This window comes from Drosophila takahashii, chromosome 3R (genome assembly GCF_030179915.1).
Source record: "Drosophila takahashii strain IR98-3 E-12201 chromosome 3R, DtakHiC1v2, whole genome shotgun sequence".
Lineage (NCBI taxonomy): Eukaryota > Metazoa > Arthropoda > Insecta > Diptera > Drosophilidae > Drosophila > Drosophila takahashii.
The window spans coordinates 32285428-32306935 of NC_091681.1; the positions used below are offsets into that span (position 1 = coordinate 32285428).

Genomic DNA, 21508 nt, shown 5'->3' on the forward strand with positions numbered 1-21508 from the left:
TACACAACAAAACCCTCGGGGCAACCAGTTGGTAACCAGTAAGCAAAAAGTTAACAAGGGCCCCGGAATAACTGGAATTGGGCGATTGACCAAATGTTTTACCACTTTTGCGGAGAGTGGCAATTAAATTCAAAACGATGGCTGCCAGTCTCCTAATAATTTCGTCAATGAATTATGACAACAAATTGGTAGTTAGAAGCTAGGAGAGTTAGGAAAGGGCCAAGAAAAACGACTCGTGGCACATGGCACATAAATTCGGAGCCAAATTATATGGCGAGTGTAAATAGAAGGGGCGTTTCTGGGGGGCTGAACTCAAATTTATGAGAGCCACTCAACCGAGTTTCAAAGGGTTTTCGTTTTCGTCGGCACAAAAGTTAAACAAGTCAGAAGGCAAGCCAAGTCCTGAGATCCAGAAAGGACTAAGAATGTGTGCCACGCCCCTTCCTCCCAGGTTCGGAACGGCAGGAAATCCGCAAATGTGCAAGTTAAATATTGAAAAGTATTTGTTGATTGTACGCAGTAAACGAACATTTTATTGTATTCAGGGCGCACTAGCACTCAAAGGCAGCCCCAAAAAGTCGATTGGTATCCGGAGGGGGAGGGGGTTTTGGAGCTCGAAAGCAGATTACCAAATCGTAGCAATGCCCCAGAGGCGCCGATGCTAAAAGGTAATGCACACACGTGTAGCTGCCACAGGAACACGATCCCAGAAACACTGGACAAGGACATCAGACTTGGACATTCGACAATGAAGTGAAGACCTGCCTGCCTGATGGCCCGGCCTGCCTTTTCCTTCTAATCGAATTTAAATATTCAAATGCTCCCAAGCTCCTTGGGAATCTCAAATGGAATGGCTGGAATTTTTGTAATTTAGCTTGCTTACTGCCGATGAAGAAGCCGAGATATGCATATGAAAAATACACAAACTGATTGCATTTCATTTGCATCCAGTATTCATTTGCATTCGCATTGTTTGCCGCAAGAAAGCTGCTCTGCTCAGCCGAGGCTCCCAAATAAATGACAACGTTTCTGATCCCCAAAAACTGCACACACAAGTTCTCTGTCAAATGTAAAATATATAAATTTGTGCGTGCCATCCAGCTGCGCCTCGAGTAATTTGTCAGATTTGTTTGACATTTGTGGGGTTTTGTGTGATTACGTTGGATGCGCCAACTTTGCCGAAAAACCCATGTTAGTCTAATGAGAACGGTTCACAGAAACAGAAACAGCTGCACATTCAAAAGCAATGAACTCTGGCCTAGTAGTTACATTTAGTGCATACAGATATCAAAAAGTAATAAGTGCAAACATGAGAAAGCTGGGAAAAAAATAAATATACCACAGTTAATTGATATTCCACAAAATATAAGCTTAAAAATTTAAAGAAAAAAGAAAAAAGAAAAATTGTTGGGTAATTAAAAAAAATCCAAAAAATTATACAAATGTTAATTGAGAATTTACAAAATATAATCTTACAATTAAAGTATTATTTTTCTAAGACAAAACCGTTCGGTAAATAAAAGAAAATAACTCTATGATTTTTACCACGCCTGTGCATTTGCGAAAAAAAGAACTCCACTTCGATGAAATCAACCAGTAAATCTGCCGAATGCATTTTTAAAAGGTACAAATGTTTTATTCTGTGGGCGAAATAAAATGCGGCAACCGGAAAGCCTCTTTTAATTCTATCAAATTGAAATGCTGGCATTTTAATTGCTTACAAAAAATCTGCTTCATTTTTATTAAAATTTTAAAAGGGAATCTATAATTTGAAGTCCGGAAAATGTACTGTTTTTTTGTTGGTTGGCCAAAATAAAGTGGTCTTTCAACTCAACCTCCGGGTGAGTGACTGCTGCAAATCAGCGTCAATGGTTGGCCACAGTAGAGACGTCTGTGCAGAAATCGCTCAGGAGATGACAGCCTGTTGGCATGTCGACTGTCACACATCTCGAGTGGCATATTGCACTGGCAGCAGGCAGTTTTTCTCATTTTTAATATGCCAGATCGCAGTTGGATCCCCAGGTTGTCAGGCGAAACGCTTTTAAGGACCAAACTTCAGCCGTTGACAGATCGGGAACAGGGCAAACTTTCACGGAGATAAGCTTTCAAACTTTCACGGCATAATTATCGCTATCTTCTGATTTTAGGGCCACTTAAAAACGTCGAGCTGTGAAGCCGGAGCAATCGTTTGGTCGTTGGCCAATCAAAGTGAATTGAATTCAGCTGCCGGCACCGGAACATTAAACCGTGCTGAAAAGTGAAGCGCGGAATGAAGAGCGATGGCCACGATAATCTTATATCGGTATTTTCCCTCTTTTGCGACGATAGCAATTACCCATTGGCTATTGGCCGTTTCCATTGGCAGCCGGGACACGTGTTCCGATTAAAGCGATATTGCCGCGGAGCATAAAGTATGCTAAAGTTGTTAGCCCCTGAACAACATCATCATCATCATCATGGATTGGCCTGCTACATTGTCTCTTGATGCTGCTACGTTTTGTCGGCAGGTTTTTGGTGAGTATTTTATGGCCACGCGGCGTATGCGCAATATTGCTCCACTATATCAAGTGAAAAAATATTTAGTGCATTCAACAACAGGCAGAGCACAGCAACAAATGGCAGGTCATATATATTCCACTCGCTTACGAAAGAAATATATGTGTGGAAAAAATAAATGTGTGAGCGTGCGGGGGTGCAAAATGGAAACATGCCACCGACAATTTACCCCTGATTCTGCAATTGCCGACCGATGCCTTTAATGCACTTTCCTGTGTAACATGGCAGAAGTTTCATTAACTGCTGTCCGATTCTTGAAAAATAAGCCAGACAAGCCAACAGAAACAGCCATCGAAGTTCGGTGGAACAAAAAGCCTTGTCTAACCAATCAACTGTGGCTAACTTTTGGCCACAGAACTTGAATTACAGAGTGGGAAAGCCCCTCCAGGCAATGCGACACGAAGGAGCCAAGAAATGGAGAGAAAAGCCGAGAAAATCGAGCGGGGAAAAAAGAAATAGTCAACTGGCAGACACAAATGAGAAATCAAATAAATACTCAATCGAGCGTAAAGCATTCAAAGCGACAGCGTGCCAAAGAGCAAGAGCAGCCACAAATGGGCCATGCCATGTCGGGTTAAGCCCAGTCGATGAGAAACGGAATGCCTGCTGCCAGTGGGTTAAGTGGGGTCGGGGGTTGGGGGTTGCGGGTTAAGTATACGCCTCGTAGTGCAGTTCACCTTGGCGACGTGTGCATTTCGCACAAACTGCTAAGCGCATCAATCGAGGAATCAAGGCACCCAAACCCCCCTTCATCCAACCCAAAACGCTTATGCAATTGTTTCCCATTTCCGTTTACGACACAATACAAAGCATCTCAAGTGTTTATAGGAAGTCGAAACTTTCTTCGCTGCAGAACGTGATCGGGGTTTGTAATTCTTTAAACACAGTCTGCAGCATTTTGCCGAGATTTACGAGCCCGCTAGAAATTAAGCCACTGAGCACTGAGCAGCAGCTCCGAAGCAGCTTAACTAGCCCTGGGCAATGGGACACGCAGGACTCGTCGTATCCTGGGGGGTGCTTTAACTAATTTCCAATAAACAGCTCGAAAGTTTTTTGTGCGACGCGCGTGCAAAACAGCGGAGAAAATTGCTCAGGATTCGCCTTCTCTATATATATGTATTTATATATGTTTGGATTTTTTTTTGTTGTGGCACTGGCACAACAAGAGTATCCACTTATACACATGCCCCAGTGTGGGTGAGTATCTCTGAGCTCAGTGGCGCGTGTGTTTGCGTGCTTGAAATTCATTTAGAGGATTTATATGAAAGCATTGTCTTGCATATTTAATATAATTTACAATACGAAATGGCAACTGCTGCTCAGCTCATCCCGGGGTTCACATCCCAGCGATTCAGGATCCGCAACAAAACAAGCTCGATGAGGACAATGTGAGGCATGGCATACAATTTATTATACTAAACGTCAATTTGGTATATATCGGCAATCGACTTTGCGTCGGCAAACAGCAAGTTACTACCACCTCCTCCTCCTTTTCAGCCTTTGCGCCATATCGTGTATGCAAATGATCCCGAGACCCATACGATACCCTGCGTTATGTGGGGTAGTATGGATTTGGCAAGAGTTTGGGTGCATTGTTTTTTTATATGATTTATATCCGAATTTCGTTTTTTGTTTTTAGATTTTTATGTCAAATAGTTTTTGCTGTGCTGTCAACCTGCCAAAAAAGGGAAACCGTTTTATAGTACAATTTTTAATTTTCTTTGTTGAAATAATACCGAACTTTATTATACTGTTAGTAAAAAGTGTAAGGGTTTATATATACCTACTTAAGCTCGATATCGCCTTACATTTTTCCTACTCCCTACTAAGTATCCCTCTGTCGATGCCAATTCGCATTTGCATTCTAAATTATACACACAGTCGATGTATGTGGGTTTTATACCAACGGCTTATCTGCTTGTTTACAGCACAACAATTTTTTCGCATGTTTATTTTGCAAACAAGGCGACGCCAAGCAAAATCGGCGGCAAATTTCATTTGGCACTTGTTGAACGAAGCCTGGGCTTATGACATCGCACGCATATGGTTCCGGCTTGGCCAATTAGCGATTCGCCTTTATAAATTATTCAAGTGAAATTGAAACGCCACTTACACCAAAACCGATTCGGGAGCTCGACAAATTAATTTGGGGCCTGGGACGGGGCCATGTCATCCATTTGTATTTATAGGCTGGCTAATGACACGTCACGCATACGACAGGGTGGCCCCAAGACAAGTTACTTATACGCCCCGTTCGCATATGATGCGGCTGTTAATTAAACGCGACTAACGGGGGCGACTCAAATTAAACCTCATTAAGCATTGGACATTGGCATTCAAGGAACTGCGGCATTGATTACTTGTCAGACAGCCAGAATAGCAAGAATAGCCAGGATTGCCAGGAGCTACGTACGTCAGAGAGTCCTGCTGGCTGGCAAATCGACACAACTGACACTGGCAGAAAGTTTTTCGGTAGGGAAATCATTAATTTATAAGTGCGACCGGAACTTTCTCCCCCACTCTCTCTATCTAACTCCAATGCAAAACCAATGAAAAGTGGAAACTTTTGCAATTTGCCGAATGCATTTTTGCAGCCATTCCCGAAACTCGACGCTGTGGCGTTTTCGAACAATTGATCTCGATTCGCATCTTAATTCATTACTTAATAGAGTCAACGGCAGACTGACTGCCGACTGCCTGGTTGGCGGTTAGGGAGCAAAGTTTGCTTTGGTTTCGGCTTTCGTTGATTACATTTGAGATGCATGGCCAATGCAAATGGCGAACAGGGAGCAGAAAGCAGGGAACCTGGAATAAGGGAGTTGAAAACTGGGTAACCGGGAACAGGACGTGGATAACTTTGCATTGTGTCATTTGCATGCGGTTCTGTTGTATGCAAATTGCGAGTAATTGGTGTGAAACGTCTGCAATGAACGTGACCCCTGCTCAGCAGACACCAAGGAGTCCTGCGAGTCCTGCAGCCGAGCGATATGCATTCATTATTTATAAGCAAAATATCATAAAACTTAACAAGAGAACGAACAGAACAGCCAGCGGGTGGCCAACATTTTGTCACGTGTTTTGGGTTGCGGAATAAAATCAGAATCAGTTCATCTCTGCAAGAAGAAAAGGGGGAAAGTAGAGAAGTGTAACTACAGCTGGCAAGATGGATGTTTAGCAACAGCTGAAACTACAAGGGTGAATCCGGAATCAGAATCTCCGCTTGGCCCACGGGCCATGCTGAACTAATAAACTACATAGTTTACGCATTAAGTCCTGGCATAATTTCCTGGTAAACGCTCGAGAGCAAAGCCGCTGAGTGCCAAAAGGCAACTGAACTGTCGTTGTCCTGGCAATCGGCCATGGTTCGACAGGACACGAAACACGAAGGACAACGAAGGATAAAAAGAAAGAGAGCGAAAGCGAAAGCTTTTGGGGTGTTCTAAACCAGCTAAGAGAAATGTTTACGATATTCGCTGTTAAAGGATAGTGGAGGACTTCAACCCCTCTTCCCCCCCAGAGAGAGTCCTTCCTTATGCATGCATGTAAAATGTTAAACCGAAATTGTTATTTGTGCAGTCCGCTTGTTTAGGCTACATGCAACTACAGCAGCAACAACTACAACTGCAATGACAGCAATGCTAAACACGACTGCGAATTGTTGAACAGGCCTCGCAATTTCCATTTAACCAGCCAAGTTTCGCATTAACCGAACGCTTGAGCTAATTGACTAGACAGCCAAACTGCAGTTGAAACAATTTTGTACCTCAATTTTCTTTTTGTACCCCACCCCCTCTCCCTCTTCCTAATTAGCTGGGAAAACAGCAAAGGGGCGGGGCCACGTTGGGCATATAAATTACGCCATCAACCCAATAAGTTTACACCTATCGAGAGAGTTCGTAATGGATTGCATTGCAAATTTGAGGTGCATTGCTGCCAATTCAAAAATGATTTATGCACACGCACCCCCTGAACCTCCGAAAGCAAACGTGTTATATATATTTTGGGGCAAGCAGCCTCTGTCCGAATATATCTCGTACACCCCAAGTTAATTAATGTGCGGTCAACATAGGTTTTTGTGGCTTCCAGCTGGTAGAAGCTGGAGCCTCATATTTTAATGTTGCCATGTGCTCTGCATTATTGTGGCCAAACATGGTTGTTAAGGAGAAGCAAATGTCTGCGGCCAGTGCATATCATTTAATAAGAATTTTAATGCACACACTCCTCGGCTGTGCACATTGCACATTCCAGCAGGAAATTGAATTCCAGCCTCATTTCATGATGAATTTATGTTGTGTGGTTAAATTAAATAAGACATTAAGTGCTGCATTATGGCCGAGCTGAGTGCATTCTGTTCCGGCTGGCTGGCAATCAGTTGGTTTCGAGTCTCGAGAATTAAGATCCCGTCTCTCGACTCTCGGGCTTAGCCAAATAACTTGCCAAGGCAAATAGGCAGGGGGGTTTGGCTGGGTGGCCCTTCAATTTTAATTAGCATTCCAGGTTGGAGGTCCACTGGCTACCTTCTTATCCCACGTCCACCACCGTACCAGGTAATTAACAATAACAACTACGACACTCTTGTGACAAAGCCGCCAACCGAAAACATGACATAACAACAAGCCGCCAAGCTTATTTGCTTGGCAATGGTCGGTCAGCCAGTTGAATTAGCACCGAGTCCAAGTCTCCAGGTCCTTGGGCCCGGGTGGCTAATTAAAATGTATTGCTTTGTTGTTTCGTTTCGTTTTGTTTTGAATAGAATCCTGAATCCCAAATCCTGTGGGATGTATTAGGTAGGCAGAGCGGCCTTTTAAAGACTTCTTTAGCAGAGTGGGTGTTTGCTGGCTGTTCAACATCATTATTCAAAGAGTAGACGTTTCGCCAAAAGTTCACTAACGATCTGCCAATGTCGAGCTGTGTAGATGAAGCTGAAACTGATGCGAAATCGAGCCGAACTGAAGCGAAGTTGAGCTAAGCTGCGACCATGCACCATTAACGATAACATCATCAAAGAAAATCCTTTACAACCATGTGTCACGTCAGAACGCAACCACCTACACCACCCACACCACCCACAACCGCCCACTCGGCGTACGAAGGACACATCCACATCCATATACACATCCACAGGCGCAATAGAAGCCTACGCTTCCTGTCACAGGACAAAACGCACAGCAGCAAATTGGCAGCAGCAACGACAGCAATTGCTACAAAAGGGACGACCACCCGAGTATGCCCGTATCCGAGAGTCTGAGAATCCGAGTATCCCCGGTATCCACATCCACATCCACAGTATCCCCAAGTATCGCCAAGTATCCCCAGCATCCCCAGTATCCCAGCTTCCGAACATCCTTCGGCGCCGGAGACGCACGTCGCCAAAGCTCAACTGCACACACATCAAAAATAAACCATCAGGCCAAGGCTGGGAAAAAACCGACAACAAAAAACGACGACATATCAACATTAGTCAATGTCGTGTAAGGGAGTACCCGTGTCTAGGCCACCCACTACCCACTCGCCCTATCTCCATCCCATGCGTACCCGGTTATCGTCGACAAAGGGGTATATTGCATTCGGGTAAATTTAGATTTGAAAGATAAGATAGTCTATTCAAAGGTTTTTATAATTATAAAAGCTATAAAAAGCAGAAATAATTTAGGAACTGAAATGCAAATTAGCCTAAATGATATCTTATCACTATCAAAATAAATAAATAAATCTTATATTCCTCGCGTAATAAATTGAAGGAAATCGGGTATTCAAAAAGTATGTATCCTGTATCCGCCACTGCATAAATCAGATTAAAAATGTAAGTTAATTTACCAACATTTTTTTTTACAAATAATCTTTTTATTTACCATTTCTTTTTAAGTTATCCCACCTTAATCTCTACAGGGTATCTTTCAGTCGTGGCCACCACCAAAAACCTTTTATCTTTCTTTTTTCGGGTGCGGGCCGTGCAGCTGTTTTGAATAATTGAGCTTCGCGCCGCTTGTGGATTTTGTAAAGTATGAAAAATATGCGTGTCTTACTTAGAGCCGCGCCAGAGGCCTAATGAAGTGCTCGGCCCCCAAAGGGCTGTACCGCCCGGGCCAATAATTAAAACGTGTCGGGCAATTCCTCTCAATTTACACGCCTCTGTTTCAGTTTATCTATTTTTTGTTCTTTTCTTTCGCTTTTTGCTGCCACACAAGGTGGCATCGTTATGGCACTCATGCTGTGTCTCCAATTCAACGGCGAACGAACGGAATGGAATGGAATGGAATGGATCGAGTGCCACCAAGATGGAGCTGCATTTGCACGAGCTTGTCATTTATCAGTGGGTCTGGGTCTGCTCTTGAATTTCAATGCAGCTTATACAATTTGCCGTACTTTGCATAAAAGCAAATGCTTGCCACTCGTTGCCATCATCGAAACATTTTCAGTGGCCCCTGCTTATGTGTGTATATTCCGATGTGCCGATGTTTGCTTAGTCGTGGAAATTTTAGTTTTTTGGAAATTTTTCGAGCACGCACCGCATTCTCGATTGGCAGCCAATGGATTGAGAGGAGCGGGGATAAGCAGGATCTTATATTGACTTGCACTTTGTGGCGCTTTGCGGTATTGCGTGGCGCATACGAAATGCCTGCAAGACAATTGGCCCAAAGGAAGCGTCAGTGCCAGAAAAAAAGCGGGGGAAAAAAAACAAACGAAAAAAAAAACAATTTTCACTTGCGGTTCGTCTTTGAGCGTATTTCACTTTTCGGTTTTCTTCTGTTTTCGCAACCCTTTTTGGGCTCCTTGTAAAACCAGTGTTTCGTATTTGGCATCTTACACTAGTCTACAAAATGGGGACTTTTTGGGATTCAAGATTTTCAAAAATGTGTTTTATCGAAGTAATAGAACATTTCAGCAATATCAGAGCAATAAATATGAAAATATTCAACTTATTTTGCTTTATTTTTAGTTAAACAATAAAACAGGATTTTCTAAAGTTAGGCCACAATTTCTTTCTTGCGTAGCCAAACAAAAAGTGATTCCAATCTGTGTGTTCGTTCTTGTTTTTTGTACAATTAGCCTGCCACTTTTTTTGTTCAATCGCCCATTGAAAACTTGCAATCGCTTATTAAGAGACCGACGGACCATGCGGCGTATGCGTAACGCAAGGCAGACAAGGGAATGTGACACGTAACAGGTGATTTGACCTAGCCAAGCAAATGCAGACAATGGCAAAAAACCGATAACGATAACTTTATCCCAAGATCTTTTGACATGAGCAAACAAATAAAGAAGAAAGCACGCAACAGCCAAAGGAGCAAAGGAGGCGAATGGAATGGAAATACAGAGGGAAAAAAACGTGGAAAAATACAAAGTGCTGTCATTCATTGTGCTATGCTATTTGCCAAGGCAAGGCAGTTCCACTGACATTCTCCTGTCCCCCATTTTCTCCCATCCCCCGCCCTTCGTTTTGTTTTCTTTCTCCGCCCAACGGCAAGGACATATGCGTATGTGTCTGTGTTTGTCCAAGTCCAAGTCTTTGTGCGTGTGACGTTTTATCTCTGTCACTAAATTGACACTTTAGTTAATGGATTTTGTGTGTGTGAGTGTGCTATTTGTGGCGCTTACTTTTTATCTGTGCTTCTTGGATTTTGCCACTGTTGCTTTGGCTCCTTAACATATCAGAATCAGGAGAATATCAGGAGAAGCAGGAGCTGAAGCAGCAAACAGGACACGCACTTGCCCGAAACGCTCAGTCGCAAGTGTAAGTACTTTGAATAATAAGAATGCTCACTTTGATGGATGCGCAACAAATCTCTTTAGATTTATCAGCGGAACGATGACAACACTGCGGTTGGGTGATGTGTATATACCTCCATCCCTTAAACGCGTCATGATCCCCACAACAATTGAGGGATTATTCACATGCTTGTATCAAAGGCAAAACGATTTGCTGCGACTTACGTGTCACTTGGTAGTAGGTTGTGTAAAAGTGTATAAATATTTGTTAGGTATATGTGCCTTGATTTCGGTTAAACAAAATGCCTCGTCGAGTACTTGAAAACTACGGATTTGAACCAGCCAAGCAGTCATGTCTGCGTAAGTTCCTCCAGCTGTTGGTTTAGTATATATATATAGCATGTAGCATGTATGCCATGTACAGGCAAGTCAAAATTGGATCCCAAAGGTAAATGTGGCGTTGCCATCAAGAAACAACCGAGGGAGCAACCTGTTGAGCCGAAGAATCCGTTGCAGTTCCTCGAGCAAAAGAACGATGCGGAACTGGTCGTGCATTGGACTCGTGCTGAAGGACGGACCTTTTCACCCATCAAACTGTTGCCTCCCTGGTAGTAGAGTGTAATGTGCCAAGTTTACGACTATCCAGACGCTCGCAGGATTCAGGGACATATCCAAAAAATATCAAGTAAAATTGTGTGCCTTTTTTATTTGTGGTTTAACTAAATAAAAATCGTAAAATATACACAATACAATAGCAGCATTATTAAAATAATTTAAATATGTAATTCATAAATCATAATTTAGATATACAAAATTCTTTCTGTTATGATGGTTTTATAATTAATCTTTAATGATGAAAAATAATGAAGAAATCAACTAAATAAAATGTTCCGTATAAAAATGAGTGTTACAAAACTTAAAAAACTTTTGTATGATTGTTTTCACATCATCCTAAGAAACTTTTCACGAAATTATCATAGCTCAGAGAGTTTTATGATTGTAAAAGCTCTTGTGGGGACTTATCGGGGACTTATTCGATAGAGCGGATACCATGGAAGCCGAGAACACACTTTTAGCTTACTTTCGGGATTTCCGTGGGGGCAAAACAAGGCAGACTCTTTTCGGTAAGTTAAAAAAAGAACAGAAAAATAAAATAAAATATTTAATGCCATCGGCTTATGTGCTGGATTGCGATTCGACCTGGCCCGCGTGCGATAAATACACATGTGTATATCTGTCACAGTGTGTCAAGTTTTAAATCGGCTTTCGGGTCGGCCAGCAGCAGCTTCAATTTGACGCAATAATTTATATGTGATTGTGATTTGGTCGCATTGCGGCGGCTTGTCAGGCCGCCAATCGTCCGGGGGCAGGGATTTGTAAGTTCTGTTGACAAAATAAGCAAAATAATAAATTACAAAAGTTGTGGCACGCGCTTCCGCCGGGATTTGGTTAATCGAATATGCACAGAGTGGGGGTTGGTATACTCGAATAATTCCAATCACTTTTCCCAACCGACCCATCATCATCACATCCTCGTATCATTATCGTATGCCGGCCCTTGACACATTAATTGGCCAAGTGCAGGGAAAAGTTGAGGGGCTTCTTTTGCAGTATTAAATAAATATATGGCCATGTGCTTTATGCAGCACCCAGGTGTGCTCCAAACTGGCCAAAGCCGAAGTGGTAAACTTTCCCTGAATGTGCCAGCACATGCAAGTTCCAAGTTGCCAGTTGCAACATTCCCATCCATCCAAACCACCCACCACTTGGGCAACGAGCGCGAACTTGGCCAAGCAAACTTTTCCTGTTCGGCTGTGGATCGCTTTAAAGCGACTCTATTTACGCCAGTGGCAGACTAACCACTCACACTTGAAGAAATATAGTTAAAACTTGAATTGAAGGAGATACTATGTGGCCAAAGTTATGGGTAAATTTAAAAGCCAACTCGTTGATTGGACGGAGGAAACATTATTGGATAAAGAATGTTTATTTAATGCTTATCCTATCTAAGAAAAACATCACTAAAAAATTTAGACATTTTTTAATTTTGGATAAACAGTTAACAAGTTTAAATTACACATGATTAAAAGAGATATAAATAGTAAAACAATTTTAATTTAAGTTTAAAATATAATGAAAAATATTTAAAAATGTCTGAAATAAATCTTTATTCAATTTTTATAAAAATTCAAGTAAATTATCAAAAGTGCCTTAAATAAAAGCCCTCGAAAGCTGTAATTATCCTGCTTTCTGTGAGTGCAGGATGCAGACTGGGGCTCAAAAACGGGCTTGGTCACCGGGTGCTCATTATGCCCATTGCCGAGGGTATCGCGCTAAGTGGCTCCTGCATTGGGAATGGAAACTAAATGAATGGCCGCTTGAAATGCCTTGAAGCCCAAAGGATTAAATGCTCGCTGCACACACAAAGGCGGCGGACTCTGCCACCGCATTGTGAAAACAACTCATTTATCATAAGCGCGCTGCAGTGGGATGATGATGGGGATGAGGGGCCTCGAGAAGGGGCTTTGAGAGGAGGGGGGTTGGGAGCGGAATTTCAGACTGAGGCTTACGACAAAAGTAACTGACAACTGCAGATGAAATGTTGAAAGCGCGAACTGAACACACAGCGCAACAATTAATTGTCTCCGCATTCATTTGCCCTTCGCCAAGATGCCAGATGTTGGTCCAAGGGGGTCAGGGGTCAGGGGGAGTGGCAGGTGGGCGGTCGCCTGGTCACGGGTGCGGCAGGTTGCCCTGCTGCCCGGCACGCAATAATCGCCAGGCATTTGCCCTTAATTAATGGTTGAGCGCAAAGTAATAAACGATATTTAAACAGAAATTGCTTTGTTTTTTCTGCTCTGCTTTTGTAATTGAAAGCAGACGGAATTCATATTTTATGCGGCTGTCATAAAACTTTAACAACTATTTTGCCCAAAAACAAATAAACGCAGAAAAACAACAGCAGCAACCATTTTAATTAACTCAAAAGCTTGAGCATGCGATAAAAGCATTGGCCTTTAATTAAAATATTTATTATTAAATTAGATATGGGTCAGCAAAAAAAGGAAAGCAACGAGACTCACTAAACTAGATTCAGGTAAGATAAATTATTTTAATGATGACAGGCGACGACTCAGGGGTCTGTGCGTGCCAGGACAAAAGCCAAGAAAACTAGGACCAAGGATGGGTCGATGGGTCAAAAGTAATCAGTTAGAGGAGGGAAAAAGGATCAAACTATAAATAATTATTATTTTCATCCACTTTATGCTTTAATAAATGACTAATAAATGTTTTATATTTCCCTAAAAGTTTAAAGTCCCTCAACTCAGACACCCATCAATCAGCGGAGCATTCACCCCATCACTTCAATTAATTCCCAGTTCCAAAATTCCAGCTCTTTTCGACTTGCCGCAACATGACCAATCACTTTCACCAGCCGCAACGATCTAATTAATTTGTTGCAAAATAATTTATTAATTAGCATGTCAGTGTCAGAGATTTTCGGCCACGGCTTATCATTAAACAAAGGCAAAGCCACGCAGCAGATGGATTTTATTCGGGGGCCGAAAGAGAGAGGTAAATAGGCAATTAATCTGGCTCAACTGCGGACAGGTGTGCGCGAAAAAGCTGCATAGGAAAACCAGGTAAAACCGAGGAAAAACCAATGCGAATGGCGAATGGCCAATGTTTCTGTTTCGCAGGACAACGAAGAAAAGCGAAGTCCGGCACAGATGGAGGACAGCCAGCGGGAAATTGAACGAGCAATTATTTATTAATTTAACAGACACGCAATGCACATGGAGTTATCTCGATGCGATTCCTGACATCCGTTCCGATTGCGAGCAATTCGAATTTTTGCATTGCATTGCAGTCGAATGTCAGGATGTCCAAGGATGCAGATGCAGTTGCCGTTGCAGTTGCAGTTGCCGTTGTGCAGTGCAGTGCGTGTGTGGCCATTAAGCATTTATGATGTGCATGTCAGCGTCGGGATTCCAGCTGCAGGCAGGATTCGCAGGACTTCGCTGGACGACCCACCGTTGTTGCACTGATTTCCCTGGCGAATTGGCAACAGGCAACCTGGCAACCTGGCCTCCACAGGACTTTCCGGCTGGGCTGCTTTAATTCAACAGCCTGGCTTAAGATTCATAAGACAATTAATCAATTGCCTCGATAAGTTGCATTTAATTGGAGCAGCTCTCGAATCGAATCGTGGGATTTTCTGACAGATTCCCTTAGAGGACATCAATTAAATGTTGAACAAAAGTAAGGAATTTAATGAAAACCAACGCTTGGTGTTTTGGCTTTGGCCTCCTTTTATATTCTTTTTTTTTTGATCGCCTGAAGGGCTTGGCATTTTGGCTGGGTTTTAGCAAATTGCAGGGAGGCATTTTAGCCCAAAAACCCAAAACCCGAACCGAAATGAAAACTAAAACGTCGCATTTTGCACTCACATCTGCAGAACTGCATTCGAGTCTCTGGGTCAGCAATTTGCCAGCAAGTTTTCTGGCAAGTGAAAAGTGAAAGCCCTTAGTATCCCTGTGTGTGTGTGTGGCGGGTTTGCAACGGAAGTGGGTAAATAGTGCCAGAAGGAAATGTGCAAATAAATATTTGCAAATGAAAATGAACAAGGAAATGGAAGCGCCATGTGGCAGCGACAAGCGCTAAAACGTTTTATATACGAATGTGAGTGTCCGAAAGGATAATAAATGCGCCTGTTTGGCCACACAACAATTTGCAGCAACCCTGATCCCGAAATACTACCTCAAAGAAAATTCCTTGGAAAATTCGCGCATTGTTTTACTGCCGCACAATGGGGCGGATTTTTTGTGGTCGTTGGTACAAAGTCGAAAAATTATTTCCCGCGAAATGCTAGGAAAATGCACCATTCAATTAATATTATTCATTGTTTCATGCTGTGCCAAAATATCAAAGGTCAACATTTGACAAAAAGCTTTGAATGCCTTGCCAAAAATTTCAAGGTATTCCGATATTTGTAAAGGTATATTAAAACCAACCTGCAGTTTATTATCTTTATCGGTTTTTCCTAAATATAAGCCATGCATATTTCCCTAGGTTGCTTAGGCCCAAAATCATGTTTGAAAATTTAATGCCCAACTTTAAAGCCAAAGATTATCGCCAGTGAATCAAATTAATTCGAGTGCAGAAATTCCAGATAAAAAAGGAGCAAAATATGTAAAGGCAAAAATGCTAACCAACTGAATTATTTTCAAATCATTCTAGGCAAAAGCAATTTGCATCTCAATTGGTGCTCAAAAATCGAGGGGCGACGGAACGAGAGAGGAAGTAGTCCCAGTTCCCAGATAGAATGGATGTGGGTATAGGAGGAGGAAAAAATGCTGCCACAAAGCGGCAATCAGTAACAGTTATAGCGGAAAATAGCTATAATATGTATAGAGCTGATATGAATATCTAGCCCAAAACAGGCAGAAAATTGCAAAAGTGCCTAAAAAGAATCCACAGAAAGAGGGTCGCAGAGGCAGCTGCACACATGACTGAAATTAAAATAGCAATAGCAGCACGGCCCAGTCAGTAGATGAGGGTGGGGGTGGTGGGGATGGTGATGAGGGTGGGTATTGGGGGAAGGTATAGGGCCTGCAAGGAGGACGCCCGGCAACCACACAAAAGCAATTTCGATCAGGCACAAAGATAAGGAGCGGATTCGAGAGAGAGAGAGCCAACGCAGCACATCAGTTACAAAAATGTAGGCTACCCCTCAAGACCGCCACCCTTCCTTCAGCGGGGAAAACCCCTGAAACCCCCTGAAAACCCCTAAAACCAGCCCACACCTCAACAAAGGAGCCGTGAAAGCAAAGCAGATAAAGACGAGCCGAAAAAACGAACAAGTAAAAAGGGCCCGAGTATCAAGCACACACAAGGATGCGCTGGAGGATTCGTGGTTTAGGCCTCTTTTTTCTTGTTTTTCTTTCTTTTTTTGAGGCTGCTGTAGGTGCGCTAAAATTATGCAAATCATCGTAATACTTTCCCGGGCGAAAGCAAAGCGGAAGGAAATTGTGTAAAAGCGGCAAGAAGCGACGAGAAGCGGCTCGAAGCGGAGCTCCTTGTCTGTCTGCTGCTGGCAGCCTTTTTGGCAGGCTACAAAGCAAATAATTGCCCCAGAAATTGGGGCCATGCAAACTGTAATGTAATGGAGCCGTTTCGCTTTGAACAAACGTCGCTCGTCGCTCGTCGCCCGTCGCATGTGTAGTCCTAATGATGATATTTCCAAAAAGAACTGTGGGAATCAAATAAAGCGCTTGGAAAACAGTAAAATGAAGTGAAATTCTTTTGGCAAGTGTTTACTCAAGCGACCGCATTCGATGAAGGGGGGCGGGAAAGCTTTAAGACTAAAAGAGTTGAAGTTGCCGCGCAGTGGAGCATAAAGTGCAAGCCCATCCACCGCCGCCCCCGAGAAACCAGGATGCAGGATCCTTGGTTTCCGCTTCCTGTGGCTTGGTCGAAAAATTTAATAAACGTCAAGCTGAGAGGCAGCCGAGCGACGGACAACATTGCACCTGCCGTTGACCGCATTCGGGAATGTTAGTAGCGAAAAGGTGGGTCTCCGAAATGCATATACGTATTGTCCACACACACACTCATGGTTGAAAAACATGCAATATAGCGTATACGACCCGTGACACATTTGGGACAGCAGCATCAAGCCAGCATCCTTGATCCCTCTATGTGATATCTCAGGAAACTTCATAAGTCCCATCTCTGATTTATGGTCTTCAACTTGCTTAACTTGCCATCCCGGGCATATGTCCCTCCTTTTACCCCGTCTTATAATTGCACTTCTAAACATGGACCATTTATAAATCTTAGACTTGCAAAACTTTTCCCATTTCCCCAATAATTTCGCGCAACATTAACGAGCTTATTAATCGTTGGCCACACACCACGCGAAACAGGAACATCAAGCACGTGCTTCAGGGTTCGGAATTCAGGATTCACGATTTTGATCCTGGAATGAAGGACGCGTGAAATTGTCACACACACACATTTCCCTCATAACCACAGCGATGTGAGTTTGAGGTTTGGGCCAAGGAATTTTATTGGTCCCCCTGGCGTTTGGCATACCTTTTTTGAATAGCGCGACACATTAACTTAATAATTTAGTGGGTGTCGAGTGGGCTGTTATAAATATTTATAAGCGGTGGGCGGTTGAGTGTAAGCGGCTGAGTGGGCCGTCGATGGCAGGACTAGATCTGTTGCTAAGAGCTACTCCAAACTATCCTGCCGCTCAGGGATTCTCCGGGGCTTCTCAGGCTCAATTGCGCGTAAAAGTCAAATGTCTCTGCCTTCTATACCCAAAAAGCTTCCTTGGCACTTGCCACTTGGCTAACACTCACACTCGACACACGATGCCAATACACACACACATGCAAAGTTTGCACGTTTTTCCATATCCCTGTATACACACGCCTCTCTAAGTCGGCGTTATATATGCGCATGTATTAGTTTTGGCCGCCATTTCTGCATGCCCTACAAACGGAAAAGCTTACAGTCGTTAAGGGATTTAGCAGGCAAATATAAATTTATGAAATATTCGCCAAGGATGTGTTGTGCTATTGGGTAGATTGCTATTGCACCTTTCTGTTCCGCAAACAAGCCAGAAAGTCACAACGTTTTGGCCATGTTATATGGGAAAGCCATACTAAGGCAACAAATATACAATCTGCAGCCACAGCACGACTTGTTGTTGGCCACTGGACATCGAACATTGGGACATTGGGTCGAAACCGAAACCGAAATCAATGCTAAACCAAACCGAACTAATGTTATTTGTGGAACAAACAACGATAATGAAATCATGGGGCGCTGGGCAAATGGAAAGTGATTCGGTTCTGGCCAGGTTGTGGCATCGGGCCAATAACTAATTTCATTTACTCTGCCAGGCACATTTGCAATCGCACGGCAGCAGCATATGCACACAAAAGTTGACATTATCCACATGGGACCCAGCAGGCCCCCTCTATAAAGTCCGCACATTACCTGTCCCATCGATCTGCTGGTAATTAAGTTTGATTATCCAGGGCAGATTTTAAATCATCTTTAAATCGCAACCTTGTGCTATCAATTCTGATGTAATTTTGAGGTCGCTGTTATGTACTCGAAAATTAATGCCAGCAATAAAAATTCGACAATGAATTGCAATTACAATAAAACAGTTGTGCAAATATTTAAAAGAAATAAAAAAGAGTCCCAACCATATAAATAGAACTGCAGGCCATCAGCTGTCGAGTTGATTCTGATCGAAATGTTGAGAATTCTGCTGCCGCTACTGGCTTTCTGTGCTTTGGGTAAGGAAAATATTTTATAGGTAAGGAAGAGACTTATAGATTTCGTTCTTGTAGCTCAGGCCCAGTGCCGTTTCACCCGGGCTCAGGTGGAGGGCACCAATCGGATCTTCATGGTGCGTGGTCGGAATCAGCAGCTCTCCCTTAAACGCACGTCTGATTCACCGGTTGGCGAAGTCCTGCAGATGTGGTGCAATCCACGGGACATTGTGGCCACCACCTGCCAGGCAGGTCGGCCTCCAGCCTTCCGCCCACCGCTACCCATGACCTGCCGGGCGAATCCTCCGGCCGCCGTGACCACTCCCGTTCAGGATCGCAGCTGCCCGGCTACCATGTACCGGGTGGGCTACAATGTGGGCAACAACCAGTTCCTGGAGCTCTATCGCGCCTGCTTCGATACCAGAGCGGTTAGAGCGATCTTCGTGGATCATCAGATTTACGGGAAGCCATTCTGTAAGTTTATATCTCTATCTAAAAAAATCTAGATTTAATATTAATCGTAATATTTAATCTATCAAAGTTTAAAGGATTTTTTTTTTAGTGTCAAAAATATTATAAAAACTTTTAGCAGATTTTTGAATAATTTTAGAACATCACAGAAGTGACTTTGAAAAATTAATGAGCATTTTTTTTAATTCCTAGTTATCACCCGACCCTGTGTGCAATTCAGCTCCGACGGAGTGATCAGTGGAGCCGATGAAGCAAGTTATACAACCCGCAACATTCATGCGACCTTCCGACGATTGTTTGGCAACAATCAGAACTTCATACCCAACAACCGGGATGTGATAATCAATCGAGGACATTTGGCAGCATCGGCAGACTTTTTCTTTGGCGATCAGTTGTGTTCCACCTTTAAATATGTGAATGCCGTGCCGCAGTTTAGAAGTATCAACGATGGCAACTGGGAGACCATCGAGCGATGGGTTCGCAATTCGGTGAGGGGAAATCAGTTCGTGAATGTGCGCACAGGGGCCAGAGATGTGCTCTCGCTGCCCTCGGGCACTGGGCCCAAGAACGTCTTTCTCAGCGGCAACAGGAACCCGGTTCCCCTGTGGATGTACAAGATAGTGAGGAGGTCCAATAACCAGCCCATCGTGGCCTTCCTGACCCTCAACAATATCTTCGCCAGACAACGTCCAGCGGCTCCACCGTTTTGTCAACCTGTGAATTGCCCCATACAATTGCCTAACACAGCCCAGGCTGGTTATACCTTCTGTTGTAACACCGCCACTTTTAGACCCTAATTTGAAAACTAAAATATCATTAAGAAAAATTATCAATAAAAATCTGTGTGCTGCCCAAATATTTTCTATACATTCCTTAACTTATATTATCTTTTTAATAACCAAAATATTTTTAGAAAGTGATTCAGGTATGCAAAATACGAACTTAAATTTTATAAAATACAGAACAGTCAAATAAGCTTAAATTTCCCAAATAATTTATTGGCTTAATCTTTATTTTCTATGAACCAAAATATTTTAAGATAGAGATTTGGTTAAGCAAAATCAATCTCCTTTAAATAAACCAATTATTTAAAAATATTATCAAAAAAAGAACAGTCAAATTAGGTAAATATTCCGAAAGAACCGCAAATGGTTCCTGCAAAACCGCATGATATCCCCCACTTAGTTCAAATTAAAGTCAAATTAAATATATTTTTATGTTGTCATGGTGCGAATCAATTTTCATAAATCGTAAAAGTTTGCGTGGCAGTTTAAAACGCATCCAAACACTTTGAATTCGTGCCTCTTTCGGAATGGACTCCAGCCGTCAGTTTTAATGGTCATTCAGCGGCTTCTCATAAATTCAGGAGAACCCAGCCCCCAACTCGCTTTTGGCCCATTTAAATTCAAGCTGCGATTGTGGAGGAGCGAAGGCAAATGCTTTTCAATGCGTGCGAGTGCAATAAAGGCCATGGCAATTGCTTCTGCCGGGGGTTGCGCCTAAAAGTATACATTAAATAAATTATTCAGCAGGGCATGGCTGTTGCGTAGCTTTTAAATACGCACGCCTGCGAAATTGTTTTGTGCGTGCGATGGATATCACGGGGGGATAGGAAACGGACACTGGGAGCTCATAAAAGTGCAGAATAAATTTAGCAACCCGGACATGCGTTGAGCTGGGCTCTCATAAAACCTAACAGTTGTAATTGTGCTGTAAACACGCAACTCAATGGCATTGTGAATGGGCTGAGCACTTGCAACACCCTACTGCCCACCCTACTAGCCCACCACCCACATCCTGGCCATTTCTATGCATCCATCCTGCACTGCGGCACAATTTAATTTATGCCCCGTTTTGTGGCCGGCTTGTTGATTTTGCTGCTTTGCCCCTTTTATTTTTATTGACCATTACAATTCAACACGGGCAGCCAAGCAGGCAGACTCCGACTCCCTCACGCCAACACCGCACGATTTGAGTCACAAATTTTATATGGCATAATTTGGTTTCGCCCCTGTGAGCATGCATTAAAAGTGCCCAAATAGCGCCAAATTGCTCGTAAGCGCAGGAAATTGCGTTACGCCCACTCCAAAAAAATAAAACACCCTAAACCGAAATCAGACAAGAGCCTAGCATACTTTACCGAGCATTAACCATTTCGCAACATGCACATTAAAACCCACAGCCACTTAGACAACTCCCAAAACATTTGAGCCTGAACGATTTCAATGACCAGACGAAAACGACTGTCGGGCTGGGATAAAACAAGGCCATTATTCAGCCTTTGTCTGGCTGGGATTTCGTAAAAGTTGCACCTTGATTTTAGTTAACCACAACACCCAATAAAACTCCCCATCTAGATAGACCACAATCCATATGCAACACTAATGGCCAGCCTTGCTCATCCATGCATAAACTGTATATATTTCCCTTTAAGCCAGTTACTGAAAAATCAACTCAATGGTTTTTGGCAAAAT

General features: G+C 43.0%; 2 protein-coding genes across 2 annotated transcripts; both read left to right on the top strand.

Moving 5' to 3' along the window:
* Positions 1-10468: 10468 nt before the first annotated feature.
* On the top strand, positions 10469-10957 carry LOC108069553 (uncharacterized). The gene is made up of 2 exons (XM_044395726.2): positions 10469-10626; positions 10691-10957. The coding sequence occupies exons 1-2, from the start codon at positions 10569-10571 to the stop codon at positions 10876-10878; spliced, it is 246 nt and encodes an 81-aa protein (XP_044251661.1). The 5' UTR covers positions 10469-10568; the 3' UTR covers positions 10879-10957.
* Positions 10958-18544: 7587 nt separating this feature from the next.
* LOC108060692 (uncharacterized) lies at positions 18545-19831 on the top strand. Its single transcript, XM_017146535.3, has 3 exons — positions 18545-18587; positions 18642-19037; positions 19227-19831. Exons 1-3 carry the CDS (start codon positions 18545-18547, stop codon positions 19829-19831), a joined length of 1044 nt encoding a protein of 347 aa, XP_017002024.1.
* The last annotated feature ends 1677 nt before the right edge of the window (positions 19832-21508 follow it).